At 38.2% G+C, this 23,511-nt stretch overlaps 1 protein-coding gene across 4 annotated transcripts in view; it reads left to right on the top strand.

The window, feature by feature from the left end:
• Window positions 1–2,686: 2,686 nt before the first annotated feature.
• Window positions 2,687–23,511, top strand: part of PSIP1 (PC4 and SRSF1 interacting protein 1) — a 40,815-nt gene continuing 19,990 nt past the window's right edge. For all 4 annotated transcript variants that reach the window (XM_070794518.1, XM_070794522.1, XM_070794521.1 and 1 more), the window contains exons 1-5: window positions 2,687–2,827; window positions 3,376–3,589; window positions 6,745–6,821; window positions 20,253–20,391; window positions 22,617–22,721. In XM_070794518.1, the coding sequence (XP_070650619.1) occupies window positions 3,518–3,589; window positions 6,745–6,821; window positions 20,253–20,391; window positions 22,617–22,721 (393 nt within the window). In that variant the 5' untranslated portion in view covers window positions 2,687–2,827; window positions 3,376–3,517. The remainder of the gene's footprint in view (window positions 2,828–3,375; window positions 3,590–6,744; window positions 6,822–20,252; window positions 20,392–22,616; window positions 22,722–23,511) is intronic.

The following is a 23,511-nucleotide window of genomic DNA, read 5'->3' on the forward strand; positions in this document are numbered from 1 at the left end:
CCCCTCTCCTTGGCTTTAGTTGGTTTGAATATTGTATTTTCTTCTTGCAACTTCCCATTGCTCCTCTAATCTCTATCTTGCTCTACTTTTTCTGGCATCCACACTATGAAGGCTGACTATGGGGGAGGGGTGCATCAAGCATGGCTGGAGAGGAGCATAAGCTTACAGTAGTTTAGAAAATCTCTCCAAGGGCTCTCAGGAGCCCAACACTCCCGCCTCCCTCTCCCGCTGCTCCCTTCCCCTCCCCCTCCTCTCAGGAACTGCGGCTCCCAGGGATCCTGGGCTTTTGTTCTCTAGAGGCTTAAACTACCACCTGTTTCGCCCTGACTTATTGTTTAAAGGGAATTATTCCTTGTCTACAGACTATCAAAAATCAAAATTGCCAGAACTTAGAGACAGCAAGAGCTAAGTTTGTACTTTTTCTCTCTTTTCAATACTAACACTAAAACATCAATGCTTTCCTATTTTCCCTCTATTTTCCATTTCTTTTCTGAGGATCTCCTGGCTCTCAATAACCACTCCTTCTACTTATTGATACTATCATAAAGCATTAATATAAATTCTCTTTTAATATTAATTGTAATTTATCTATTAATATATACCTGTCTTCCCTACTTGGTATTAAGTACCTATGGTCTGTAGTGTCTTCTACAGCAGTAGTTTCTCAAACTTGAATATGCCTAAGAATCTTGTTATGAGGATCTTGTTAAAACACAGATTCTGATTTAGCAGGACTGGGGAGCGGCTGAGTTTTTTCTAACAACTTCCAGGTGAAACCCCTGGACCACACTTGAGTTGCAAAGCCTCACTGGATTTAGAACAAAGGGGGGCACATGAGATGGTTGCTGGAGGATGCCTTGGTTTCTCCTGCTCAGTGCTTGGAATTTTTCTTCAATACATCTTTCTCCACTTTTTCCTGTGCACTATTTATGACTAACTGACAATTACTTCTTTGTGTACTTAGCTGTGCCCTTCCTTCCCTTTTTCATAGTCAACAGTCTCGTCCAGAAACCAGTCACTTAGGGAATACAACAGAAATCTTCAGCCTTTTTCTACTGTCATCTACTTTGTAGCAAGCAAGGTTAACTTTTTAAGGAATCATCTTTACCTTTGTTGCTGAGTAAACTATAGTAGCTACTTGGTATGTATCATATCAAACTCAAATTTAGAATGAGAAGCTTCAAAACATGCCTCCAACCCTTCCCTCTCCTTCGCCACTCAAGTTTCTCTTTTGCAGCACATGGAGCCCTCTGCATGTTGCTGAGATATGAGTCAGTCTCCTGCAAGACATTTTGCATTGGGAATGTCTTCTTTCATTCTTTTTAAAGGCCAATGCATATCTCTTAAAAATTCTCAATTTTTACCAACTTAATATGACGCATTATTTGATTTATTCCCAATTGTGAGTTCTTTGTTTAGAGAAGTATGAGCTATGTACTCTTATTTACATATTTTAATATCTTTATGCTTTTTTCATATTTTCATTTAGTTGTAAATGAGAACTGTCCGTACTTCTCTTTCATTGTCCTATCCTTAACATCTAAGAGTGCTTGAGACTCAGTAGGCACTTTGGGTAGGGGGACGCTCAATGAAGGATGAAACAAAACTTAAGATCAGTTTGTAACAGTTTTCAAAATGCTTTCATTGCTACATTTATTGGGAACCTGGGTGAATGTTAATGGTTAAATAAGACATTTTGGTGTAGTTCTGATACAGTTAAAATATCAAAGTATCAACTTACATCAGAAGGCTGGACTTAATTACAACCAACTTATTAAAAATGTATTGGCTAAAGGTTAAAAAAAAATTTAGAAATCCTTTGAAGAATATTTTGAGAGAGAAACATTTGAGGTTTAGTACCACCTACCAGCTACCCTTTTACTAGGAAAATAAAATTTAGATGCAGCCAAAATTTGGTAATGCCCAAACCCACATCCTATCTAAATGGCTTATGCTTTCCTGTCATTGTTTTCTAGCCTGCAGGTTTTGCATTCGTTAGGATTTCATATTTCTCAATAGTTCTTGGTGCTTTAAATTTAAAAGAAATGGGGCTTTCTCATATTACAATTTCAAGGAAAGACTGCAGGGCCCCTTCAGCGAGGTTTAAGAGGCCTGCAAGCTGCACACCGTGCAACCGCCTCATGCTCCGATTTCATCTATGGGTTTTTGTACAGTTCTTTTTTGGATGGTGCAAACAGCGCAAGTGCAGCATTAAAAACCTCTCCACCCTGGGAAACGACGCAAGAACACGCAGCTTTCGGCTGCCAGGTTCTCTCTAACACACAGCCGAGGGCTGGAGGCCCGGACACCCGCCCCCAAAGCCAGTCCACAACAATCGTTTCCTCCCTCCCCGCCTTTTACATACAGTACACATACAAATACACACACGCAGAGCAGCCAGCAGGGGCGGGCCGGGCCCGACCACTCCGCAAACCGCAGGGGGGAGCCACAGCGGGCCGAACTGTTTGCACCCACTTCTTTGTTCTTCGCACCCGTCTCTCTCTCCATCAGGCTGCAAACGTTAGGAAAAAGCGAACTTGGGGATCTAGGGTCTCCTGAAGCTCCGTGTCGAGGCTACACACCTTTGGCGGGTGCTGCGTTATCTCCCCCTCCGTCGGCGAGCAATTGGTCCCGCCCCAGTGCTAGCGGGCGCCGAGCGGGAGCCGCGCGGGAGCAGCGCAGCAGCGGCGGCGGCAGCGGCGGCGGCGGTTGTTATTCGGAGCCGTTGAGACGGCTCTGCGGCAGCTGGTGGCGCAGGTGGCTTGCGTGGACGCGGACGGAGGCGGCCGGCCCGCCACCGCAGCCTCAGCGCCCGCGGCCCCGGCAGGTGAGCGGGCGGCGGGGACTCGCCCCGCCCCCCCTCGGTGGCCTCACTCCTGGCTCTAGCTGGGAAGTGGCCGAGGCCCGCCGGGGAGTCGAGGTTCGGCCCGGGGCTGCGACCGTCGGGAAGAAGGCTGTGGGAGAGGCCGTGTGTGGATGGAAGGGCAACGCTCCCCTGCCTTTTGCCATCTTTTTTCTGCCCCCTCCTCCTCTCGCCGACCTCCCACCCTCTTGGGGCTTCAGCTTCGGGAGAAAAAAAAAGACTGAGGAACGATGGGGCGGGAGAAAAGGGAATAGGGGACTGAGAAGCATCTCTGCCTCAGGTGGTGGCGTCTTTTCGGTCGTCGAGCGGTGGACCTTGCGAAGCCTGGAGGGGTAGCTCTTGGGCTGCGGAGGCCGCGCACTCACGGGCAAGGAGCGGGAGGCGGCTCTCCCCCTCACTCTCCCACCCCCCACCCCTACCCCTCCTCTGGCCTCCCCTCCCCCGTCGCTCCCCGTACGGCCCCTCCCTCCGGGTTTCTGAGCTTTAACCGCCCTCGGTGCTCTCCCTCGCAGGCGCGTCGGGGCACCCCGAGGCATCCTCCCCCTCCCGCCATCGCGGGAGCCGCGGCTCCCGACCGCCCTCCCGCATCCCCTCGCAGTCCGCACCGCCGCACCTCCTCCCTGGGCTTCGGACCCTCGGCCTCGCCCCTGAAACATGACTCGCGACTTCAAACCTGGGGACCTCATCTTTGCCAAGATGAAAGGTTATCCTCATTGGCCAGCTCGAGTAAGTGATTTTTAGCCTTCGTGTTTAGCGGTGCTACCTTCCTCAGAGGCCTACTTCCTACCCTTTTCTCTTTTTTTTCCTCCCCCTCGTATCCTTTCTCTCCCTCTCTTTCCTTTCGTCTCATTTGTAACCTGATCTTTTTAGTTTTTTGCCCACTAATCTTCTGTGTAATTTAAAAATCCAGGTGTTTTGGCATACTTAGGTGTTTTCCTATGGTTGTGGACAGACTTTGGCAGGTTTTCTTAATAGGAAATATTTAAAGATGATGCCATTAATGTTCCATTGTAGGTGAAAACAAATACGGATTTTGTGTTTAAAAAAAACTGGCTTCCCTGGTGGCTCAGACGGTAAAGAATCGGCGACATTTTCCTAATTTTGAGTAAAATCCAAAATAGCAACGGAATCTATGCAAACTTGGGTGTCAAAAGGTTGTATGGAATTAAATTGAATTCATAGGTATTCTTTCCTGTTTTATAGTTAATGAGGCCTTCTGGATCGACTGGTTCAGTGAAAGCTAGGACTGGGTATTCTGGAAAATTTTACAATAAGGTAGCATCAGAGAAAGTCTAGAAAATTCGTTTTTAAGTTTTTATTGGTGAAGTTTGCCTTATGACCTTGAAGAAGTTGTTCCACCTCTGATTGTTTCCCATAGGTGAAAGGAAGAGTAAACCCACATTCCTTGGTTCGCATGTAGTACAGAGAGGTGATTCAGAACTCAGGATTTTTTTGTGACATTTAGGAATTGAGACTGTCTTTCAAAAAAGCACCATTTTCAGAAAGATCTTTTATACTTCTAATATAGTGATAGAACCTGAAAAAGGTTGAACTCAGTAAGCTCAAGAGCCTTTTTAAATATACACATGATATTCTAAAGCTGTAATTTCCACTGATTTACTCTTCTTTGAGGAGTGTGTTTCTTAAAGATAATTAAATCCTATAGTTTCAATTATGTCAGCTGGGAGGAAAAATAAGCCATTGGTTACAAAGAATCATGGAGTTGCTGAGTGCTATCCAAGTGTAAAATGTTCACCATTTCTTAATTTTTCCCACCCAGCTGTAAGTCAGGTTTATAGATATCCTTCCAACCTGGAAAGAATTTTTTCCCCCTAGTCTATTAAGTCTACCTTTTCACTTGGAGTCTTAGTGGAAAAATCCTTAATCATAATTTTTGTCTGTATATTTGACACTGTTTCCTTTGTTAACTCTATGTGGATTCTTTTACTCTATGTGGATTCTTTGACTTCCAAATAGATTGTAAAGTTCTCAGAGCAATAGATGTAAACTGAATTTCCTTATCATCCCCCCCATCCTTAGTACGTAAGTCATGCGCTAAAAAACTATTTCATGTTTAAGTGGAGGATAGGCAAACTGAGAAGGTTTAAGGCCCCTCTAAGAGAACATTTTTTGTGGTTTGAGCCTGATTATTTTGAGGTGTTAGAAAGTCTGAGGTTATGGGATACATCTTCATTCAAATTTCTATGCAGCAGTATAGTTTAAAACCAAATGGAAATGCTTTAAAAATTACTCTTCTAAATCATCTTTCCCACATGGTTCAGTCTGTTAGGCGACTAACAGTGCTAATAAAAGCAAAATAAAGTAGCCTCAGGAGGGCCAGAGTGTTTTATTTAATAAATGCTGCATTTACCAATTTGTATTGAAATGGAAAACTTTAGTCTCTTTTACCCTTTTTTTCTTAGAAACAGTTGCATTTAGATTTGATATTGTCTGTGTCTAAAATTGTATTCATTTTTCTATCTTTTCTCCAGTCTTATGAATTCTAAGTCTTTGCTTTAGAGAGTTTAGAGTGTATATTTAAGGTCGCAGCTGGGAAAGTGACCACCAGTGTTCCAGTTTTGATTTTAACATTTTCTGTTTATCCCAAGCTTCGTTACTTTTTAAGTCTTGTGCTTTCTTGTAATCCTGTACCAGTAATCATTTCTAAAGTCAATTTTTGAAAAATTGCCTTGTGTTTATTAAACTCTGTAAGTGCTAGACATTTGCATTGACTTTTAAAGCTGTTTGCTGGGAGAAAGCATATGATCTGAGATGACAGGAGTATCCCTTATCTTAAGGCCCCTAAGGATTTTTCGCAATTTGTGACAAAGCCGAAAAGACGGTACAGTCTTTATAGGTGAGGAAATTAAGTTCCTAAGGTGTTGGGTGCTAATGATTCTTATTGATGGCTGAAACCTTCAGACTGCCAACCAGTGAAATCACCCTCATGGTCTTTTCTTAAACCATTTCTTTATGATCATACATAAGGAGCATAGTAGGTCTTCTGTTGGTTGTACCCTTGTTCAACAGATTTTTTTAAATTGAAATGTCTTTGAAATTTTGAAAGGACTAAATTAGAAATTTATTTCTATTTATTTCTAATTTTATTTCTATTTCTAGAACTGTATTATGAAATTTAAGTAAATAATGGCTAAATACTACTGTCTGACGGCCTTAACTCTGAGAGTAACAACTATTATAGATGTGTTCGACATAGCAGTACCTGATACCGTCTTCCTTACTTAATTAGAAGTATTAAAATATTAAAAGAGAAATGAAAAAGGAATAGGTAACCTCATGTTACTCAGCCATGTAGGTCTAAGATGTTTTCATAAGTATATGTTTCAGACTTGGAAAAGTACTGCTTTAACCTTTTTAATGTCTGGTTTTACATTACTCCAGTATTTGGATAACCTCTCTGCATAAATAGCATTTAAAATTTTTGAACAGATTCAGAGTTCCTTATCTGGAGTACTTAGGGCCAGATTTATGTGAACATTCAGAATTTGGGGGTTTTAGAATGGTAGTGGTGGTCCATATACAATACATCTTTCTGTGATGAGGTCTAGGATGGCAAGTGATAATCTAACATGATATTTCTGCAGAGAAGCATCAGTAGAAATGCTAGATGGATAAAAGAAATGATGGAACAGCTTCAGTTTCTATGCAGGTTTTGCTATCACATGAGTTTTGAGAAATATATTGGTTTTCAGAGCTTCTTGAGTTTCAGAACTAGAGATAAGGGATTGTGGACCTGTAGAACCGGTCTATTTCACAGCAGATACCCTTTTGGATGTCTTGTTTTCAGTTTACTCTGGTCTGTTTAAGTGTGTATGATTTAAAAGATATTAATTTTTCTAATTTTTTTTTTTTTTTTTTAGGTAGATGAAGTTCCTGATGGAGCTGTAAAACCACCCACAAACAAACTACCGATTTTCTTTTTTGGAACTCATGAGACGTAAGTCCTTTTAGCTCTAAAGGCAAATCAGAGTTAATTTAGCAGGTTCATTGGGTATATAACGAAAAGCAAGTAGGGGTTAATTAAGAGAAAATAATAAAGTAACAAAACATTAAAATCATCTTTGAACTTGGAAAAAAGTCTTCACGTGTCCCTTTTAAATTTATTTTTATGTTAAATTACACACTGCAGGTTTAACTTTTACTGGTACAGATGTCCTTAATCATAAAAGATATAGATTGATTCTCTCAGCAGTCAGAAAATAACCGATGGATGAGAAAGTGTGTAAGGAAAGTTTTAACAAGGTGTACAGTATTCATATTTAGTGTAATTAGTGCTTTTTGTAGTGATGACCTGACACCCTATTTTAGGCTTTGTGATTTTAGCCACACTAATGGTATGTTGTGGGAAAGGTGAAAAGAAATCTGAATAGTTCCTTCTCTGTGTATTTGTATGATTCTGGGAGCCACTGTTACTGCTCTGCTGCCCCTGGTGGATTTCTGGGCAGAAACTGATTTGGAGAAGCAAATTAATTTCTTAGAAATTGTAGCTGAATACTGAACCCTTACTTCTAGGTGCGGAGGATTACTCCAGGGGGTATCTCTTAATTTTGAAAAATAATATTACTACATGCCTATATTTTAATAGCCTTACAAGTAGCATATAACCTCACCAGTTTTGAACATTACGTTTAGACTTTGCAGTAATTTTGGTAGACTTGTTTACCTGGGTTCAGGTTGAACAAAACTGGTGCTACTCTAGTTAAAATTATATAATGGTATGGACATAACAGAAGCAGAAGATATTAAGAAGAGGTGGCAAGAATACACAGAAGAACTGTACAAAAAAGATCTTCACGACCAAGATAATCATGATGGTGTGATCACTCATCCTAGAGCCAGACATCCTGGAATGTGAAGTTAAGTGGGCCTTAGAAAGCATCACTACGAACAAAGCTAGTGGAGGTGATGGAATTCCAGTTGAGCTGTTTCAAATTCTGGAAGATGATGCTGTGAAAGTGCTGCACTCAATATGCCAGCAAATTTGGAAAACTCAGCAGTGGCCACACGCCTGGAAAAGGTCAGTTTTCATTCCGATCCCAAAGAAAGGCAATGCCAAAGAATGCTCAAACTACCGCACAATTGTACTCATCTCACACGCTAGCAAAGTCATGCTCAAAATTCTCCAAGCCAGGCTTCAGCAGTACGTGAACCGTGAACTCCCTGATGTTCAAGCTGGTTTTCGAAAAGGCAGAGGAACCAGAGATCAAATGGCCAACATCCGCTGGATCATGGAAAAAGCAAGAGAGTTCCAGAAACACATCTATTTCTGCTTTATTGACTATGCCAAAGCCTTTGACTGTGTGGATCACAATAAACTGGAAAATTCTGAAAGAGATGGAAATACCAGACCACCTGATCTGCCTCTTGAGAAACCTGTATGCAGGTCAGGAAGCAACAGTTAGAACTGCACATGGAACAACAGATTGGTTCCAAATTGGAAAAGGAGTACGTCAAGGCTGTGTATTGTCATCCTGCTTATTTAACTTATATGCAGAGTACATCAGGAGAAACTCTGGACTGGAAGAAGCACAAGCTGGAATCAAGATTGCCAGAAGAAATACCAATCACCTCAGATATGCAGATGACACCACCCTTATGGCAGAAAGTGAAGAGGAACTAAAAAGCCTCTTGATGAAAGTGATAGAGGAGAATGAAAAAGTTGGCTTAAAGCTCAACATTCAGAAAACGAAGATCATGGCATCTGGTCCCATCACTTCATGGCAAATAGATGGGGAAACAGTGTCAGACTTTGTTTTTCTGGGCTCCAAAATCACTGGAGATGGTGACTGCAGCCATGAAATTAAAAGACGTTTACTCCTTGGATGGAAAGTTATGACCAACCTAGATAGCATATTGAAAAGCAGAGACGTTACTTTGCCAACAAAGGTCCGTCTAGTCAAGGCTATGTTTTTTCCAGTAGTCATGTATGGATGTGAGAGTTGGACTGTGAAGAAAGAACTGTGGTGTTGGCGAAGACTCTTGAGAGTCCCTTGGACTGCAAGGAGATCCATCCAGTCCATTCTAAAGGAGATCAGTCCTAGGTGTTCTTTGGAAGGACTGATGCTAAAGCTGAAACTCTAATACTTTGGCCACCTCGTGCGAAGAGTTGACTCATTGGAAAAGACTGATGCTGGGAGGGATTGGGGGCCGGAGGAGAAGGGGACAACAAAGGATGAGATGGCTGGATGGCATCACCAACTCATTGGACATGAGTTTGGGTCAACTCCGGGAATTGGTGATAGACACCCCACTCCAGTACTCTTGCCTGGAAAATCCCATGTACGGAGGAGCCTGGTAGGCTGCAGTCTATGGGGTTGCTGAGGGTCGAACATGACTGAGCGACTTCACTTTCACTTCTCACTTTCATGCGTTGCAGAAGGAAATGGCAACCCACTCCAGTGTTCTTGTTTGGAGAATCCCAGCGATGGGGGAGCCTGGTGGGCTGCCATCTATGAGGTCACACAGAATCGGAAACGACTGAAATGACTTAGCAGCAGCAGCAGGGAGGCCTGGGGTGCTGCAATTCATGGGGTCACAAAGAGTCGGACATGACTGAGCGACTGAACTGAACTGAAGAGTGTCTACAATGACAACATTTGTTTAACATTGCTTAGCTACTGTATGAACTTCCAAAAAATTTTTAAAAATAGCTTTATATGTAATTTACATCATAAAGTTGTGTAAAGTGTAAAATTCAGTGGGTGTTAGTATATTTACTTCCATAACCGTTAGCAGTCACTCTTCATTTCCTGCCTCCTAGGCCTAGATACCCACTAGTTTACTGTCTGTCTAGACTTGCCAATTGTTGACATTTCATATTAATGACATCATGCAGTGCCACATAATTGTCTTCTTTAAAATCCAGTTTAAAAAAAAAATAATAAAATCCAGTTTTGAGTTCAGAACTGTGTTGGCCTTCACCATAATTACTTTGAGTATAAAAAGTTAAATATACTTTGAATATATAAATTTAATTAAAATGAGTTTCTGATTATCTGTGATAATCTACCATTTAAAACTTCCATAAATTCAATAGGGAAGGTATCTTTTAATGAAAAATTGTGTGATCTCTATTGGAATAAGGGTTTTCAAAGTGTGGTCCCAGGTCAAGCTGCACCCTACATGGGAACAGCACATGGGAACTTTAGATAGGCATGCAAATTCCTGGACCCCACCCACCTAAGATTCACTAAATCAGAAATGGAGGTGTGGAGCCTAGCAGTCTATTTTAAATAGCCTTCCAGATAATTGGAATGCATGGGAAGATTGAATACTAACTATATCAGAGTAGTGTGAGTTAGACATTCCCTGGAATTTCTATGTATCCTTATGGTATTATAGACCTGGAGAAGGAGATGGCAAGGAGAATTCTGTGGACATAGAAGCCTGGCAGGCTACAGTCCATGGGGTTGCAAAGAGGTGGACACGACTGAGTGACTAATACATAGTATTATAGAACACATAGTCATTCTTATGTTAAATTTAGAAGAATGATCATCCCTTCCTCAACATTTAAAAAAGGATTTTTATGTTGCAAATATCTGTAGATTATAAAGCAAAAGAAACTGTGCCAAAGAACTAAATTTTCATAAGCATCGTTTGGTTAATAACATAACAGTGGTATTATTAACTGGGAAATGAAGATGGTGAATTACTAATATTCAAAAATTAGAACATATTCAGGAAATTAAAATTATGCGAATGATATTAAATTTTCATTTCAAAATGTACTTGTAGTTTTTGTGCCTCAGTGATCTCATAAATGCACTGTTACCTTTGGAAAGGCAGTGCTCTTGAATCTATTAGTCTGGTGACTTAACGTTTTGGTATTTAAGGTTAATTTTTAGAAACTGAATTGCGGTGAGTGTTTGCCTTTTTCCCCCTCAGGATTTGGGAGGGCGGTTATTTGAACCTTTCTGTTTGGAATTTGCATAAGTTGGAGTTTAATCCAGGAGCCTGTAGTTAAGAAGATAGGAAAGGAAGAACATGGAAGAAGAAATGACAGTTAGAAAACTAGATATTAATAAAAGTGAAAAGTAGTTTTAGTCACTCAGTCATGTTCAGCTCTTTGTGACCCCACAGAGCCTGGCAGGCTCTCCTGTCCATGGAATTCTCTGAGCCACCAGGGAAGCCCAGTTATTTGTAACTGATTTGTAAATAAGATTTTTTTTTTATTGTGAAGTTAGAGCAGAATCCCTTTGTAACTGCATTCGTTTCCTGAGCTACAAGCATTTGATATTTTGTAATTTTTTACGCCTTTCATAGTTAATTTATCCACCAAAGTTTTGAACACTATTTAACAGTGAGCTCTTATGTATACCAAACATGATGGGCTACTAGATGTTATAAAACTAATATACTGGAAACAGATTCTTAGTAAATGAGACTGACAGAGATTCAGTGCTTTTTGCTGGAACCAAAAATCTTAGTGTTATCCTTGATTTCTTATTATAGTCGTATCTGTTTCTTCCCCACATCTAGTCAGTCAGCAAGTCTTAATTCTTTTCCTTTAACATGCATTCTGATCTGCTTTTTTCCACTCCTCTATGGCAACTTATGGAAAAGGCAATGCTCCCCACTCCAGAACTCGGAGGAGCCATGGGAGGTAGGCTGCAGACCATGGGGTCGAGAAGAGTCAGACACGACTGAGCGACTTCACTTTCACTTTTCCCTTTTCATGCATTGGAGAAGGAAATGGCAACCCACTCCAGTGTTCTTGCCTGGAGAATCCCAGGGACGGGGGAGCCTGGTGGGCTGCCATCTATGGGGTCGCACAGAGTCGGACACGGCTGAAGCGACACTTAGCAGCAGCAGCAGCAGCATGGCACCTTAAGTTCATGCTGCAGTTACTCTTAGGAATAGTGTCCTGTCCCTATCTTGGGCTCAGCTTTTACTCTTCATATATAGTCAGAGTGATCTTGATATTTCAGTCAGATCATGTCATTTTCTCTGTCCAGAGCCTTTCAGTGACCTCCTTGTTAACATTACCAACAGACAAAAACACCCAAATTCTGTCTATAAATGCTGTTGTTAAATTCTTTCTTTTGGCTGTGCTGCAAGGCGTGTTGGAATCTTAGTTCCCTGATCACAAATCAGACCTGTGCCCCCTGCATTGGAAGCTCAGTCTTTTTTTATTTTTTGTTTTTTTAATTTTAATTGGAGTCTAATTACGATATTGGTTGTGGTTTTTGCCATACACTGACATGAATCAGCCACAGGTGTACATGTGTCCCCCATCCTGAACCCCCCTCCCACACCCCTCCCCATCCCATCTCTCTGGGTTGTCCCAGTGCACTGGCTTTGAGTGCCCTGTTCATGCATCAAACTTGGACTGGTCATCTATTTTACATATGGTAATATGTTTCAATGCTATTCTCTCAAATCATCCCACCCTCGTCTTCTCCCACAGAGTCCAAAAGTCTTTTCTTTCTATCTGTGTATCTTGCTGTTTCTCATATAGGGTCATCGTTACCATCTTTCTAAATGCCATATATATGCGTTAATATACTGTATTGGTGTTTTTCTTTCTGACTTACTTCACTCTGTATAATAGGCTCCAGTTTCATCCACCTCATTAGAACTGATTCAAATGCATTCTTTTTGCTGAGCAATATTCCATTATGTATATGTACCCCAACTTTCTTATCCATTCATCTGCTGATGGACGTCTAGGTTGCTTCCATGTCCTAGCTATTGTAAACAGTGCTGCAGTGAACATTGGGGTACATGTGTCTCTTTCAGTTCTCGTTTCTTCAGTGTATGTGCCCTGCAGTGGGATTGCTGGGTTGTATGGCAGTTCTCTTTCCAGTTTTTTAAGGAATGTTCACACTGTTCTCCATAGTGGCTGTAGTAGTTTGCATTCCCACCAACAGTGTAAGAGGATTCCCTTTTCTCCACACTCTCTCCAGCATTTATTGTTTGTTGACTTTTTTTTGTTTTGTTTGTTGACTTTTTGATAGCAGCCATTCTGACCAGCGTGAGATGGTACCTCATTGTGGTTTTGATTTGCATTTCTCTGATAATGTGTGATGTTGAGCATCTGTATGTCTTCTTTAGAGAAATGTCTGTTTAGTTCTTTGGCCCATATTTTGATTGGGTCACTTATTTTTCTGGAGTTGAGCTACACGAGCTGTTTGTATATTTTTGAGATTAATTATTTGTCAGCTGCTTTGTTTGCTATTATTTTCTCCCATTCTGAAGGCTGTCTTTTCACCTTGCTTATAGTTTCCTTCATTTTGCAAGAGCTTCTAAGTTTAATTAGGTCCCATTTGTTTATTTTTGCTTTTATTTCCATTACTCGGGGAGGTGGGTCATAGAGGATCTTGGCTGTGATTTATGCCAGAGAATGTTTTGCCTATGTTTTCCTCTAGGAGTTTTATAGTTTCTGGTCTTAGAAACTATTTAGATCTTTAATCCATTTTGAGTTTATTTTTGTGTATGGTGTTAGAAAGTGTTCTAGTTTCATTCTTTTACAGGTAGTTGACCAGTTTTCCCAGCACCGCTTGTTAAAGAGATTGTCTTTTTTCAATTGTATTTTCTTGCCGCCTTTGTCAAAGATGTCCATAGGTGTGTGGATTTATCTCTGGGCTTTCTATTTTGTTTCATTATCTATATTTCTGTCTTTGTGCCAGTACCATATTGTCTTGATGACTGTAGAAGCTCAGTCTTAACCACTGAACCACCAGGCGAGTCCCCACAAGTGCTGTTTTATAACACCCTGTGTGAACTAGTCTATTCTTACCTCTCCAACCTCATCACATTTTCTTTTTTACTGTTACACAGATGTATGTTGTCTCAGGTCCTTCCTGACTGAAGACCTATCTTTCCCAACAAAGAGAAACGGATTTTCAGTCATTTAGCTCTTAGCTCATATCCTCTTTTTTTATGCTTATTTTTCCATTGCAGTGATGACTAAATTTTATTTTTTTTTCTTTTCCTTCACCCACAAGTGAAAAGCTTAGAGAGCAGGAACCTTGTCTGTCTTGTTTATCATTATTTACTTAAGTGCCCAGCACATAGTAGCTGTTAAATAAATGTTTGGTAATAGACTGAAAGCTCTATGACCTAGATAAAATCAATTTGTTGATGATGAATTTGCTGTCCATTAGCTAGCATTTCTATAGTGTTTAGGACAGCTGGATCAGAAGAGTGTTTTGAATCCTGCCTTTTATCTATCTGCTCTATGACCTTGAGCAGGTTTACTTAGCCTTGTCCTTCTCTTCCTTGTACAATGGGAACAATAAAATAGAACTCAAGGTGCAAATAAGATACTACATGAAAGATGCTTAAAACAGTGCTTGGCATGTATTAAACATGAAATGTCAACTATTAGGAATTAAAAATAATGTTGCATATTATTTTTCCACAACTTGTAAGTATGCTTATTAGATTGTTTGCAGTGCAGTTTGTTTTGCTGACTAATTATCATTGTTAATTGAGGGAATACTCTCATCCAGGTCTACGTATTTCTCTCTAAAGTCTAGACATTTTTAAATGAAGATAGTGTTTTTGACACTTTATTTCTTTACTGCTCTTACTTGTTTTAATTCAAAGATGTTAGATGCTCAGTTCTAGGAACTTTGAAACTATCCATCACAGGTTGTTTCAAAACCTGCCTACTATAGAGTTATTAGGAGTGAAGGTGAATGGGAAAGTTCTACTAGTTGGTCAGTTTTTTGTATCACCTATCCACAAGAAAGGAATGAAAAAATGAATCATAGGATAGGATTTTATTTTCTTCTACACTGAGTTGTTCTATATAATTTCAGTACTACAGACATAGTTGTATGTGTTGGTGTGGAGTTTGTATGATTTCTTATAATGAGAGGAACTATTTCTTCATCTCTGTATTGTCAGGTTCCTGGCACATAGTAGATGTATCAATTGTCTATTGAGTCATTTTCTGTCATAAAGTAGTGAGTGCTGTTATAAAATGTAGTTTAAAACAGTATGTTTCATATTTTGTGATTTAATAATAGGGAAATGAAACATCAAGTTATAGTCAGTGTTTTAAAAGGTATAAGTTTCTGTATTATATTATTAATTGACAACAGTTAAATGAGTTTTGAGCTTCAAGTCTTCAGCCATGATAAATTTCCCTATCCCATTTTTTTATATGCAACTTCTGGTTTGCTTTAAAGGACTCTTTTAGGTGTATGGTAATTGAGTTTTTCTGAGGCATGTATGTGTATGTTCTTGAAGGTATATTCATTGTTTCCAGAAAAGTGACTTTAGAGAGATGACTGCTTTTATGTGTACTTGGATTCTGAAAAATCAGGGTAAACAGGAACACACTTTAGGTATATGCCATGTAAGAAACACACTTGCAGGCTTTGGAATTATTTAAGTTGCTTCAGAATTATAAAATTAATACTGTAGTTAATGATTTGCTTTTTCTTAAGACATTTTCCATTAGCTTTAATCCTTGTGGGCTTTGACAATTGGTATTTGAACTGAGTTCATATGTATAGGGATATGGCATCAGTATTTTATTAATATATAAGTCAGTGTTTCAGAGACTGTATTACAGTGGTTAAAGGGAATCTGTTTAAGGGAACATTGTACAGAGTGAAGGCTCTGCTATTTAATAGCTCAGTAACCTTGCTTGCATCAGTAAATCTTTCTGGCTTTCAGTTTTCTAATCTTTAACAGGAAGATCTTGGTGATCCCTAACTTTCCTTTCAGCTTTGGAATTTGGTGGGTAATGTGCTTTCAATTAATGCATATCTTTTTCTTAAAAATTTTTTTAAACAACATTAAAAGGAAGCACATCATTTTTACTGTTTTTCAGGGGAAAAAACCCTAAACCTATTACTGTTTTTAATGTATTTTCTTTGAGATTTATATGTCATTTAAAAATTGAAAGCTTTGAAGGATGAATCAAAGCTACAGCTACAGAAGGTTGTGCCCTTGGGGACTAGTGATGGCTGCTTAAAAACTAATCTGATCCCTGTTCACCAAACCTATGGGATTGTATCCCTGGGGAAGATTCTTTTGTGTGTGCATGTGTTTTCTTCTTATTTTTTTAAAATTGAAATGTAATTGATACATACCGCACAAGTTTAATATATGTTGATTTTGATACATTTATATATTGCAGTGTTATTACCACCATGAATTGATACATTTATATATTGCAATATGCTTACCTACCACCATAGCGATAGCTAACGCCTCCAACCTCCATCAGGTCCTGTAATTAGTCATTTTCTTTTTTGTGGTGACAACATGGGAGGATTCTTTTTTCATCCACCATAATTGTTTGAATCTCATTAAGGAGCTCTGTAGTCTTGAACATACCATTTGAGGCAGCAGTTCTACTTAGAATTTATTAGGAAAATATGTGAAAAGATGGAGTAATACATTATTTATTATAGTTACATTTTATAATAGAAAATTTGATACAGGAAATGGTCCGACAGTAGACAAATTAATTTTGGGAAAGTTATTCAGTGAAATAGTATTTAGCTGTTAAGTAACTGTTGATGTGAAAACATGTTCATTATAATTTGAAAAAATATTTATGGGTCAGTAGCATATACATTGGAGAAGGCAATGGCACCCCACTCCAGTACTCTTGCCTGGAAAAATCCCATGGATGGAGGAGTCTGGTGGGCTGCAGTCCATGGGGTTGCTAGGAGTTGGACGCGACTGAGCGACTTCACTTTCCCTTTTCACTTTAATGCATTGGAGAAGGAAATGGCAACCCACTCCAGTGTTCTTGCCTGGAGAATCCCAGGGACGGGGGAGCCTGGTGGGCTGCCGTCTATGGGGTCGCACAGAGTCGGACACAACTGAAGCGACTTAGCAGCAGCAGCATATACATGAAAATTACATGTTTATGTAGGTACATATGCTACAAACAAGTGGGTGAAAACAGTGGCTATCTGTAGTTGGTAAAGTTCTGGATCATTTTTGTTTTCTTTGGACTGTGCTATTCACTGAAAAATATTTTAACAACTTTATTAAGATGTTAATATCCCAAACAATTCAGTTAAAACATATAATAGATCTTAGTATATCCAGAATTAAATAGCCCTTAGTACAATTTTAGAACATCTTCATCGTACCAAAAAGAAACCCTGTACCCATTAGCAGTTACTTCTTGTTTCTCCTGTCTCTCCCCTGTATTGCCATAGGGAACCATTAATCATTAAAAAAAAAATTTATTTTTATTTGACTGTGCTGGGTCTTAGTTGCAGCACTTGGGTTCTTTACTTGTGGCATGCAAAGTCTTAGTTGCAGTATATAGGATGTAGTTCCCTGACCAGAGGTAGAACCCGGGCTCCCTGCTTTGGGACCATGGGGTCTTAACCGCTGGACCACTAGGGAAGTCCTGGGAATCAGTAATCACTTTGCCTATTCTGGGTATTTCATACAAATTGAACTGTACAATATGTGGTCTTTAATGACTTTTGCTGCTGTGCTGCTGTAAACACTTGGCGTACAAGTTTTTGTGTAAATGTATCAGAAAAGGCAGGAGAGGTAAGAGACGTGGGTTCAGTCCCTGGGTTGGGAATATCCCCTGGAGGAGGGCATGGCAACCCAATTTCCTTATACACTATCAGTAATAGTGCATTTAATATTTTGACAACTTTTGAAGGTTATGAAACAATTGTAAGTTTTCCTATCTTTCAATAAGATTGCCTTGCATGGTCATTTTTGTGGTCTCTTGTCATGCAAAGTGGGGACCACCTGTTTTGTAAAAAGAAAAATAATCCATATAAATTTAACTGAAACCTTTATACACTAAGTAATACCATGATGGGATCAATTGTGATTGAGAGCAGGAGGAGAAGAGGGCGTCAGAAGATGAGATGGCTGGATGGCATCACTGATGCAATGGACATGAACTTGGACTAACTTTGGGAGATGGTGAGGGACAGGGAGGCAGGCCTGGTGTGCTGCAAGAGTCGGATGCGATTGGACAACAAAACAATCAGTTTTTTCTTTTGAATAGCGTTTTGGTTTAGAATCATTTAAAAATGCCCCATGTTTGAGGTTTTAAGACATTTTTCTGTAATTTTATTAAATATTTAATATTTTAAGGTCCCTTCCACTTCTTGAAGTTCATGGTGCCACCAGTTTTGAACCCTTTGGGGATTTCAAACTATAAATTAGTCTGACTTTCTGTATTGCTGTTTAGTACCCAACTTTCTCAGTCTTTACAGCTTCCAAATCTGATAACATCTCTTAGCCTTATAGAAGTTGTGAGGTTTTAGAAGGGAGAATTACTTTGTGTTTACCAGAAGTATATATTGTATATTTGATGGAGTTTTAATTCAAGTCATTTACTTGGAATTTGGAGATGATTATGCTGGAGAAATTGCTTTACTGTTTTAACTAAATATGTTAAATTTTCTAAGCTTAGATTGCGGGTAGGAGTGAATAATGCTTAGTAAAAATCTGAATTTCTAGATCACTTGAAATCATGATAATTTGTGTGCCTTAACTGATGTGCAATTAAAATACATGGATACTTTTGAGTATTTGTAAACTGAAAAATTTAAATAATAATTAAAGCTGACTTATATAATTGATCATATTTAAGTAGAGCTCTTAGTCTCTTGTTGAAATTTTATTCTAAAGCCTTTTAAAATATTCTAAACTAGAATGTTAACTGTAGTCATAGGTCCCTAATTCTTAAAAAATTTCAGCAGATATGGAATTTGTGATACATAATTAATAATTAGTAATCTTAAATTGTAGCATATTTTAGAGGAAATGAGTAGTAATTTGATTTTCCTCTTGCTTTGGAGAATACATATATATCAACTATTATGGCAAAAACCTTATACATTCTCTGTATCTACCTTTATAGGATTGACAAACTTCTGCAGAACTGACTGACCTAGGGAGATAAACAAGGGGTTTGTTCTAGGGATTATATCTAAAGACATATATATATATACACACACACACACACAAATAGTTGATTGTCATCATACAGGTTCCATATTTATGAATTTGCCTGCTTACTGAAATTACTTGTAATCCTGAGTCATTAACTGTGGGGTCTTCATGGTACTGTCTGTGTGCAGTGGCAAAAAATGGAGTAACTTGATGTACGCATTCCTAGCTGAGGCTGAAGGAAGGCTGTGCTCTACCTTGTTTCAGCTGTCATACTGTAAACAAGTGTCCTTTTTGCAGTCTGCTTAGTGTCATGGATTTTGCATTTTTGTGCCTTTTCCTTGGTCATTTTGTTTTTTATCAGTCAGTTCAGTTCAGTCACTCAGTCATGTCCAGCTCTTTGCGACCCCATGGACTGCAGCACGCCACGCCTCCCTATCCATCGCTAACTCCCGGAGTTTACTCAAACTCATGTCCATTGAGTAGGTTATGCCATCCAACCATCTCCTCCTCTCTCGTCCCCTTCTCCTGCTTTCAATCTTTCCCAGCATCAGGGTCTTTTCAAATGAGTCAGTTCTTCGCATCAGGTGGCGAAGAACCTGTTGTTGTTTATAATAGCACCCTAAAGTGGTGCTGAAGTGCTGGTCAGTGTTCCTCAGTGCAAGAAGACTGCTATGCCTTTACGGAGAAAACAAGTGTTACATAAGCTGTTGGCTGTAAGTTCAGTGTTAATGAATTACCGGTATATATTAAACAAGGTGTCTTTAAACAGAAAAATGCATAAAACAATGTTATATATTGATTGGTTGACAAAAATATGACCAGAGGAACCTACCCTGTATTTTCCTCTGCAGCAGTGGTATAGTATTTCCTTAATTCGGTGTTCATGGTGACATTTTAGAATACAATTATCATGAATAAAAGAATTGACTAAAATAAATATGTGTATACATGTACATGTGTATATATGTGCATACACACATAAATGAACAAACTAGTGATAAGGTCTGATTCCCTCATTGAATACAATAACATTGAACATTTATTCCAAAAATCTACACACATAAATAAAAATTAAAACATACCTTATTGACAGTGTTTTGAGTTGTATAATATTCCAAATTACTTTGAAGTAAAAGTATAGTTGGAATTCATTTAAATGTATTGATTAATGTGGTCTTGTTTTTTTTTTTTTCATTTTTATAGCAAAATTTGTAAAATTACACAAAATTTACCATTTTAATCATTTTCAAATGTACTGTTAAGTGGCATTCAGTACATTATTGTGCAGCTTGTGTGTTTTTTTAAATAGAATTACGGATCTAGGATTAAATTTCTGACTGAATTTAATAAAGGTGTTTGGAATTAAACAGTTATTTGTGGCTACCCTTTAACTTATGTATGATGTTTAATGCATTTAGATTAAGAATTTTTGATAATTGTGTTCATAGAGTAGTGTTATTTAATCACTTACATTTGAGATTGCGTTACACTCATATTTCCCCCCCTCCTTTTTTAGTGCTTTTTTAGGCCCAAAGGACATATTTCCTTACTCAGAAAATAAGGAAAAGTACGGCAAACCAAATAAACGAAAAGGCTTTAATGAAGGTTTATGGGAGATAGATAACAATCCGAAAGTGAAATTTTCAAGTCAACAGGTGCGTCATATTACATAAAACTTAGTTTAGTATTACTTAACTCAGTTTTGGTGAATAATCAGTATTCTAGCTATAGAAAAATAATTGAAGAGCCTTGTAAATTTCAGATGAAGTTTTTGTGAAGTTGAACCTTGGACTTTTATATCTAGATAACTGAAAATATTGCCTTCGTGGTCAAACAGATCTCAGAAAGCTAGGAAATATTCAGTTATTTAAATCCTGATTGGAAGTTTATTTAATGTATTGAATTTAAAGCCATATGTACTGTTTTCTTAAATTTAGGTTCAATAACTAAAAAGGATATGTTTTTTATTTTAATTGCTAAATCTATAAAATTAGAATATGAACTTCGTGTGGGTTAAATTAAATATGTGACAAAAATACTTATAGCACTGTGCAAATCATATTTGTTTTTGGTTTCTATAAGAGCAGCCTTTAAACCTTTTTATTCTGGGTTTGTGTGTGTGTGTGTTGTGTGTGTGTGTATGTATTTAGACTTGAGTTTTTAAAACCTGGATGAGTGTGAGTAAACCTGAAGAAAATAGCAACACACTGAAAATTTTGCAAGTTTGCATCTTTTAATCTATATGTTTTTTAGTTCTTTGTCTGTGCCAGGCTTTTTTCTCTTGTTTGAAACCTTCAGAAGCTGTTGTGTCTGGAATATTTAAATTTTTGATTTTACAGGGCTGCATTAGATGATCCTAAGTGCCTTCATTAGGCACCCAAAAGTTATTTGTTACAGTACTTACATCATAATTGCTTCTGTACTAGTGTTAACTGCCACAGGCTTGTTCTATCAACAGAGAAGTTGTATGTGTCCTGTGTGCCTGGCATTGGTATATGTGGAGAGAATAGTTAACCACTAAATGTTTGTTGCACAAATGTAAGAACTGATGAATGATTACCCATCCTTACTGCCTTGACTGTGTAATGGGAGTCCCAAGAGACTGAGTTGATTATTTCCTGAAAATAACTTTTTGTGATTTAACTTGGATTATGCATCCTATGAATGTGCCTTCAAAGTCATTTTCATTCTCCAGATTGTCTTGCATAGTCACTCTATTCTCTGTTCCCATCTACCTACTTAATCTCCAGGTAGTTTTCATTATACATGTTGATACTTGGAGTTTTCTATTTCACAGTGAAATATTTGGTTGATTGTGTGCATGAAACCCAACAATTTTCTGTTCTTGACATTAAGTGTGAATGATGATGCTAGTGTGATGTACTCTGTGTTCCCAGCCCAGAACATCCTCAATGGCACATTCCTGGGGTTTGGTGCAAGCATTCAAGCCCAAACTTACATAAAAGAAACACCAAAAATTTGCCATCATTAATTTATAAATATCTCTATAGTGCTATAAGTAATTTTGGACACATTTGTACATTTTTTTAAATACCTTTATAAAATTTGTGGATTATCAGCATTGATTTTTTTACAAAAAAGGAAAAGTGTTAACAGTGTAGAAGACTAGCCAAAGGAAGAAGCTAAAAAGGTGCACAGTTTGGATTACATTGCCATCGTCTTGTAAATACATGCTTTACCCTCACCTCTGGTTGTCATCATTTTGGTTGGTATTTTGAAACTCTAGGTGACCCTAAGTCACCTGTTTACAAGTATTTTCTCATCTGGGGGTACTTTTAAAAACTAATGATTATTGACTCCCGTTCAGTGTCTGTTAAATCAGAATCACTTAAGTTTGGGTTTCAGGAATCTGCATTTTAAATAAACTAAGTTTGAAATATAGATCAGTCAAGGTCCTTAAATAAAGTTTTGGTAATATATATAGATAGATAGATAGATATACTTTTTTAGATTAGCTTCTTTAACCAGAATATTACAGTAGTTGAATATAGTGTAGGTCTTTGCTGTTCTAAATCACCTTACATTGTATCTTGTTGGATGTTCGTTAGAACATCAGGGTGGTATTCTTTGTTGTCAGTAATGCCTAACGCAGCGAGCCGCGTTAGGCGTTACTGACACTTTGTAATTGTACTTTTAATTTCTGCTTCATCATTTTATCTGCTGAGCTTGTATCTGTCAGTTGCAGGAATAATAGCATTTAAAACTGTTTATAAATTGTGCATATTAGAAGTATCCTGTGCAACAGAAATAAGGGTACTTTTCTAGCTTTCTTACAAACAGGCTTTGATTTTTTATGGGCACAAATTTTAAAGTTGGGATAAAATTATTTTGTGAAACTAATAGATTCGATTGTTCATAGGCATCAGCTAAACAGTCAAATGCCTCATCTGATGTTGAAGTTGAAGAAAAAGAAACAAGTGTATCAAAGGAAGATACCGACCCTGAAGAAAAAGCCAGCAATGAGGTGTGTTTAATTTCTCTTGCATTCTAAATCCATCTTGTTGCAAGGAAGAATTGTAAAATGAGTTGATTGTGGCAAAGTAGAAAATAATCTTTAAAGTAGTCAAGTAATTAATGGGAAAATATTAAAGACTTATTTCCTTGTGTGAATATTAAATATTATAAAATATTTTTTTCGTTTTTATACTTTCTGGCTGCTCCAGATCTTAGTTGCAGCCTGTGGAAAGGAGTCTTTAGTTGCAGCACATGGAATCTAGTTTCCTGATCAGGGATCCATCCCAAGCCCCCTGTATTGGGAATGCGGAGTCTTAGCTACTGGACCACTAGGGAGGAGGACCTTGGATGTTGTTAAGTTATTTTGCTGTGCAAAATATGAGGTACAGCTAAAAGACTGGCTTACTGTTTGTTAGGAATATTTTTAAAGCGAGGTGTTGTAGATGGATGTATGGGAAAGGACATTGAACCAAATTTTTAGAAACCTATGTTTATTTCCAACTCCGTATTTGATTATCTGAATGGAATACTTATTTAGCCCTTCTAGGCTTCATAAAATTGTTATATGATCAAGTCCTGACCACCTCTTAACATTAACAGTCCTAAAACTGAAGATTCTGCTGTAGAAAGATTCATGTTTTGTAAATTTAAATAGACAAACTTCCCAGTGTACTAGCAAGTGTGACTTTAATATTTGATCTGACAAATTTTTTTGTTTTTTTGGACAGATACCAGTAATTCCTCTTACTTCGTAATGATAATATTAAGACTTTCAAAGTTTATAATTTCAAACAAGTTCC

Source organism: Bos indicus, chromosome 8 (assembly GCF_029378745.1).
Source record: "Bos indicus isolate NIAB-ARS_2022 breed Sahiwal x Tharparkar chromosome 8, NIAB-ARS_B.indTharparkar_mat_pri_1.0, whole genome shotgun sequence".
Classification (NCBI taxonomy): Eukaryota; Metazoa; Chordata; class Mammalia; order Artiodactyla; family Bovidae; genus Bos; species Bos indicus.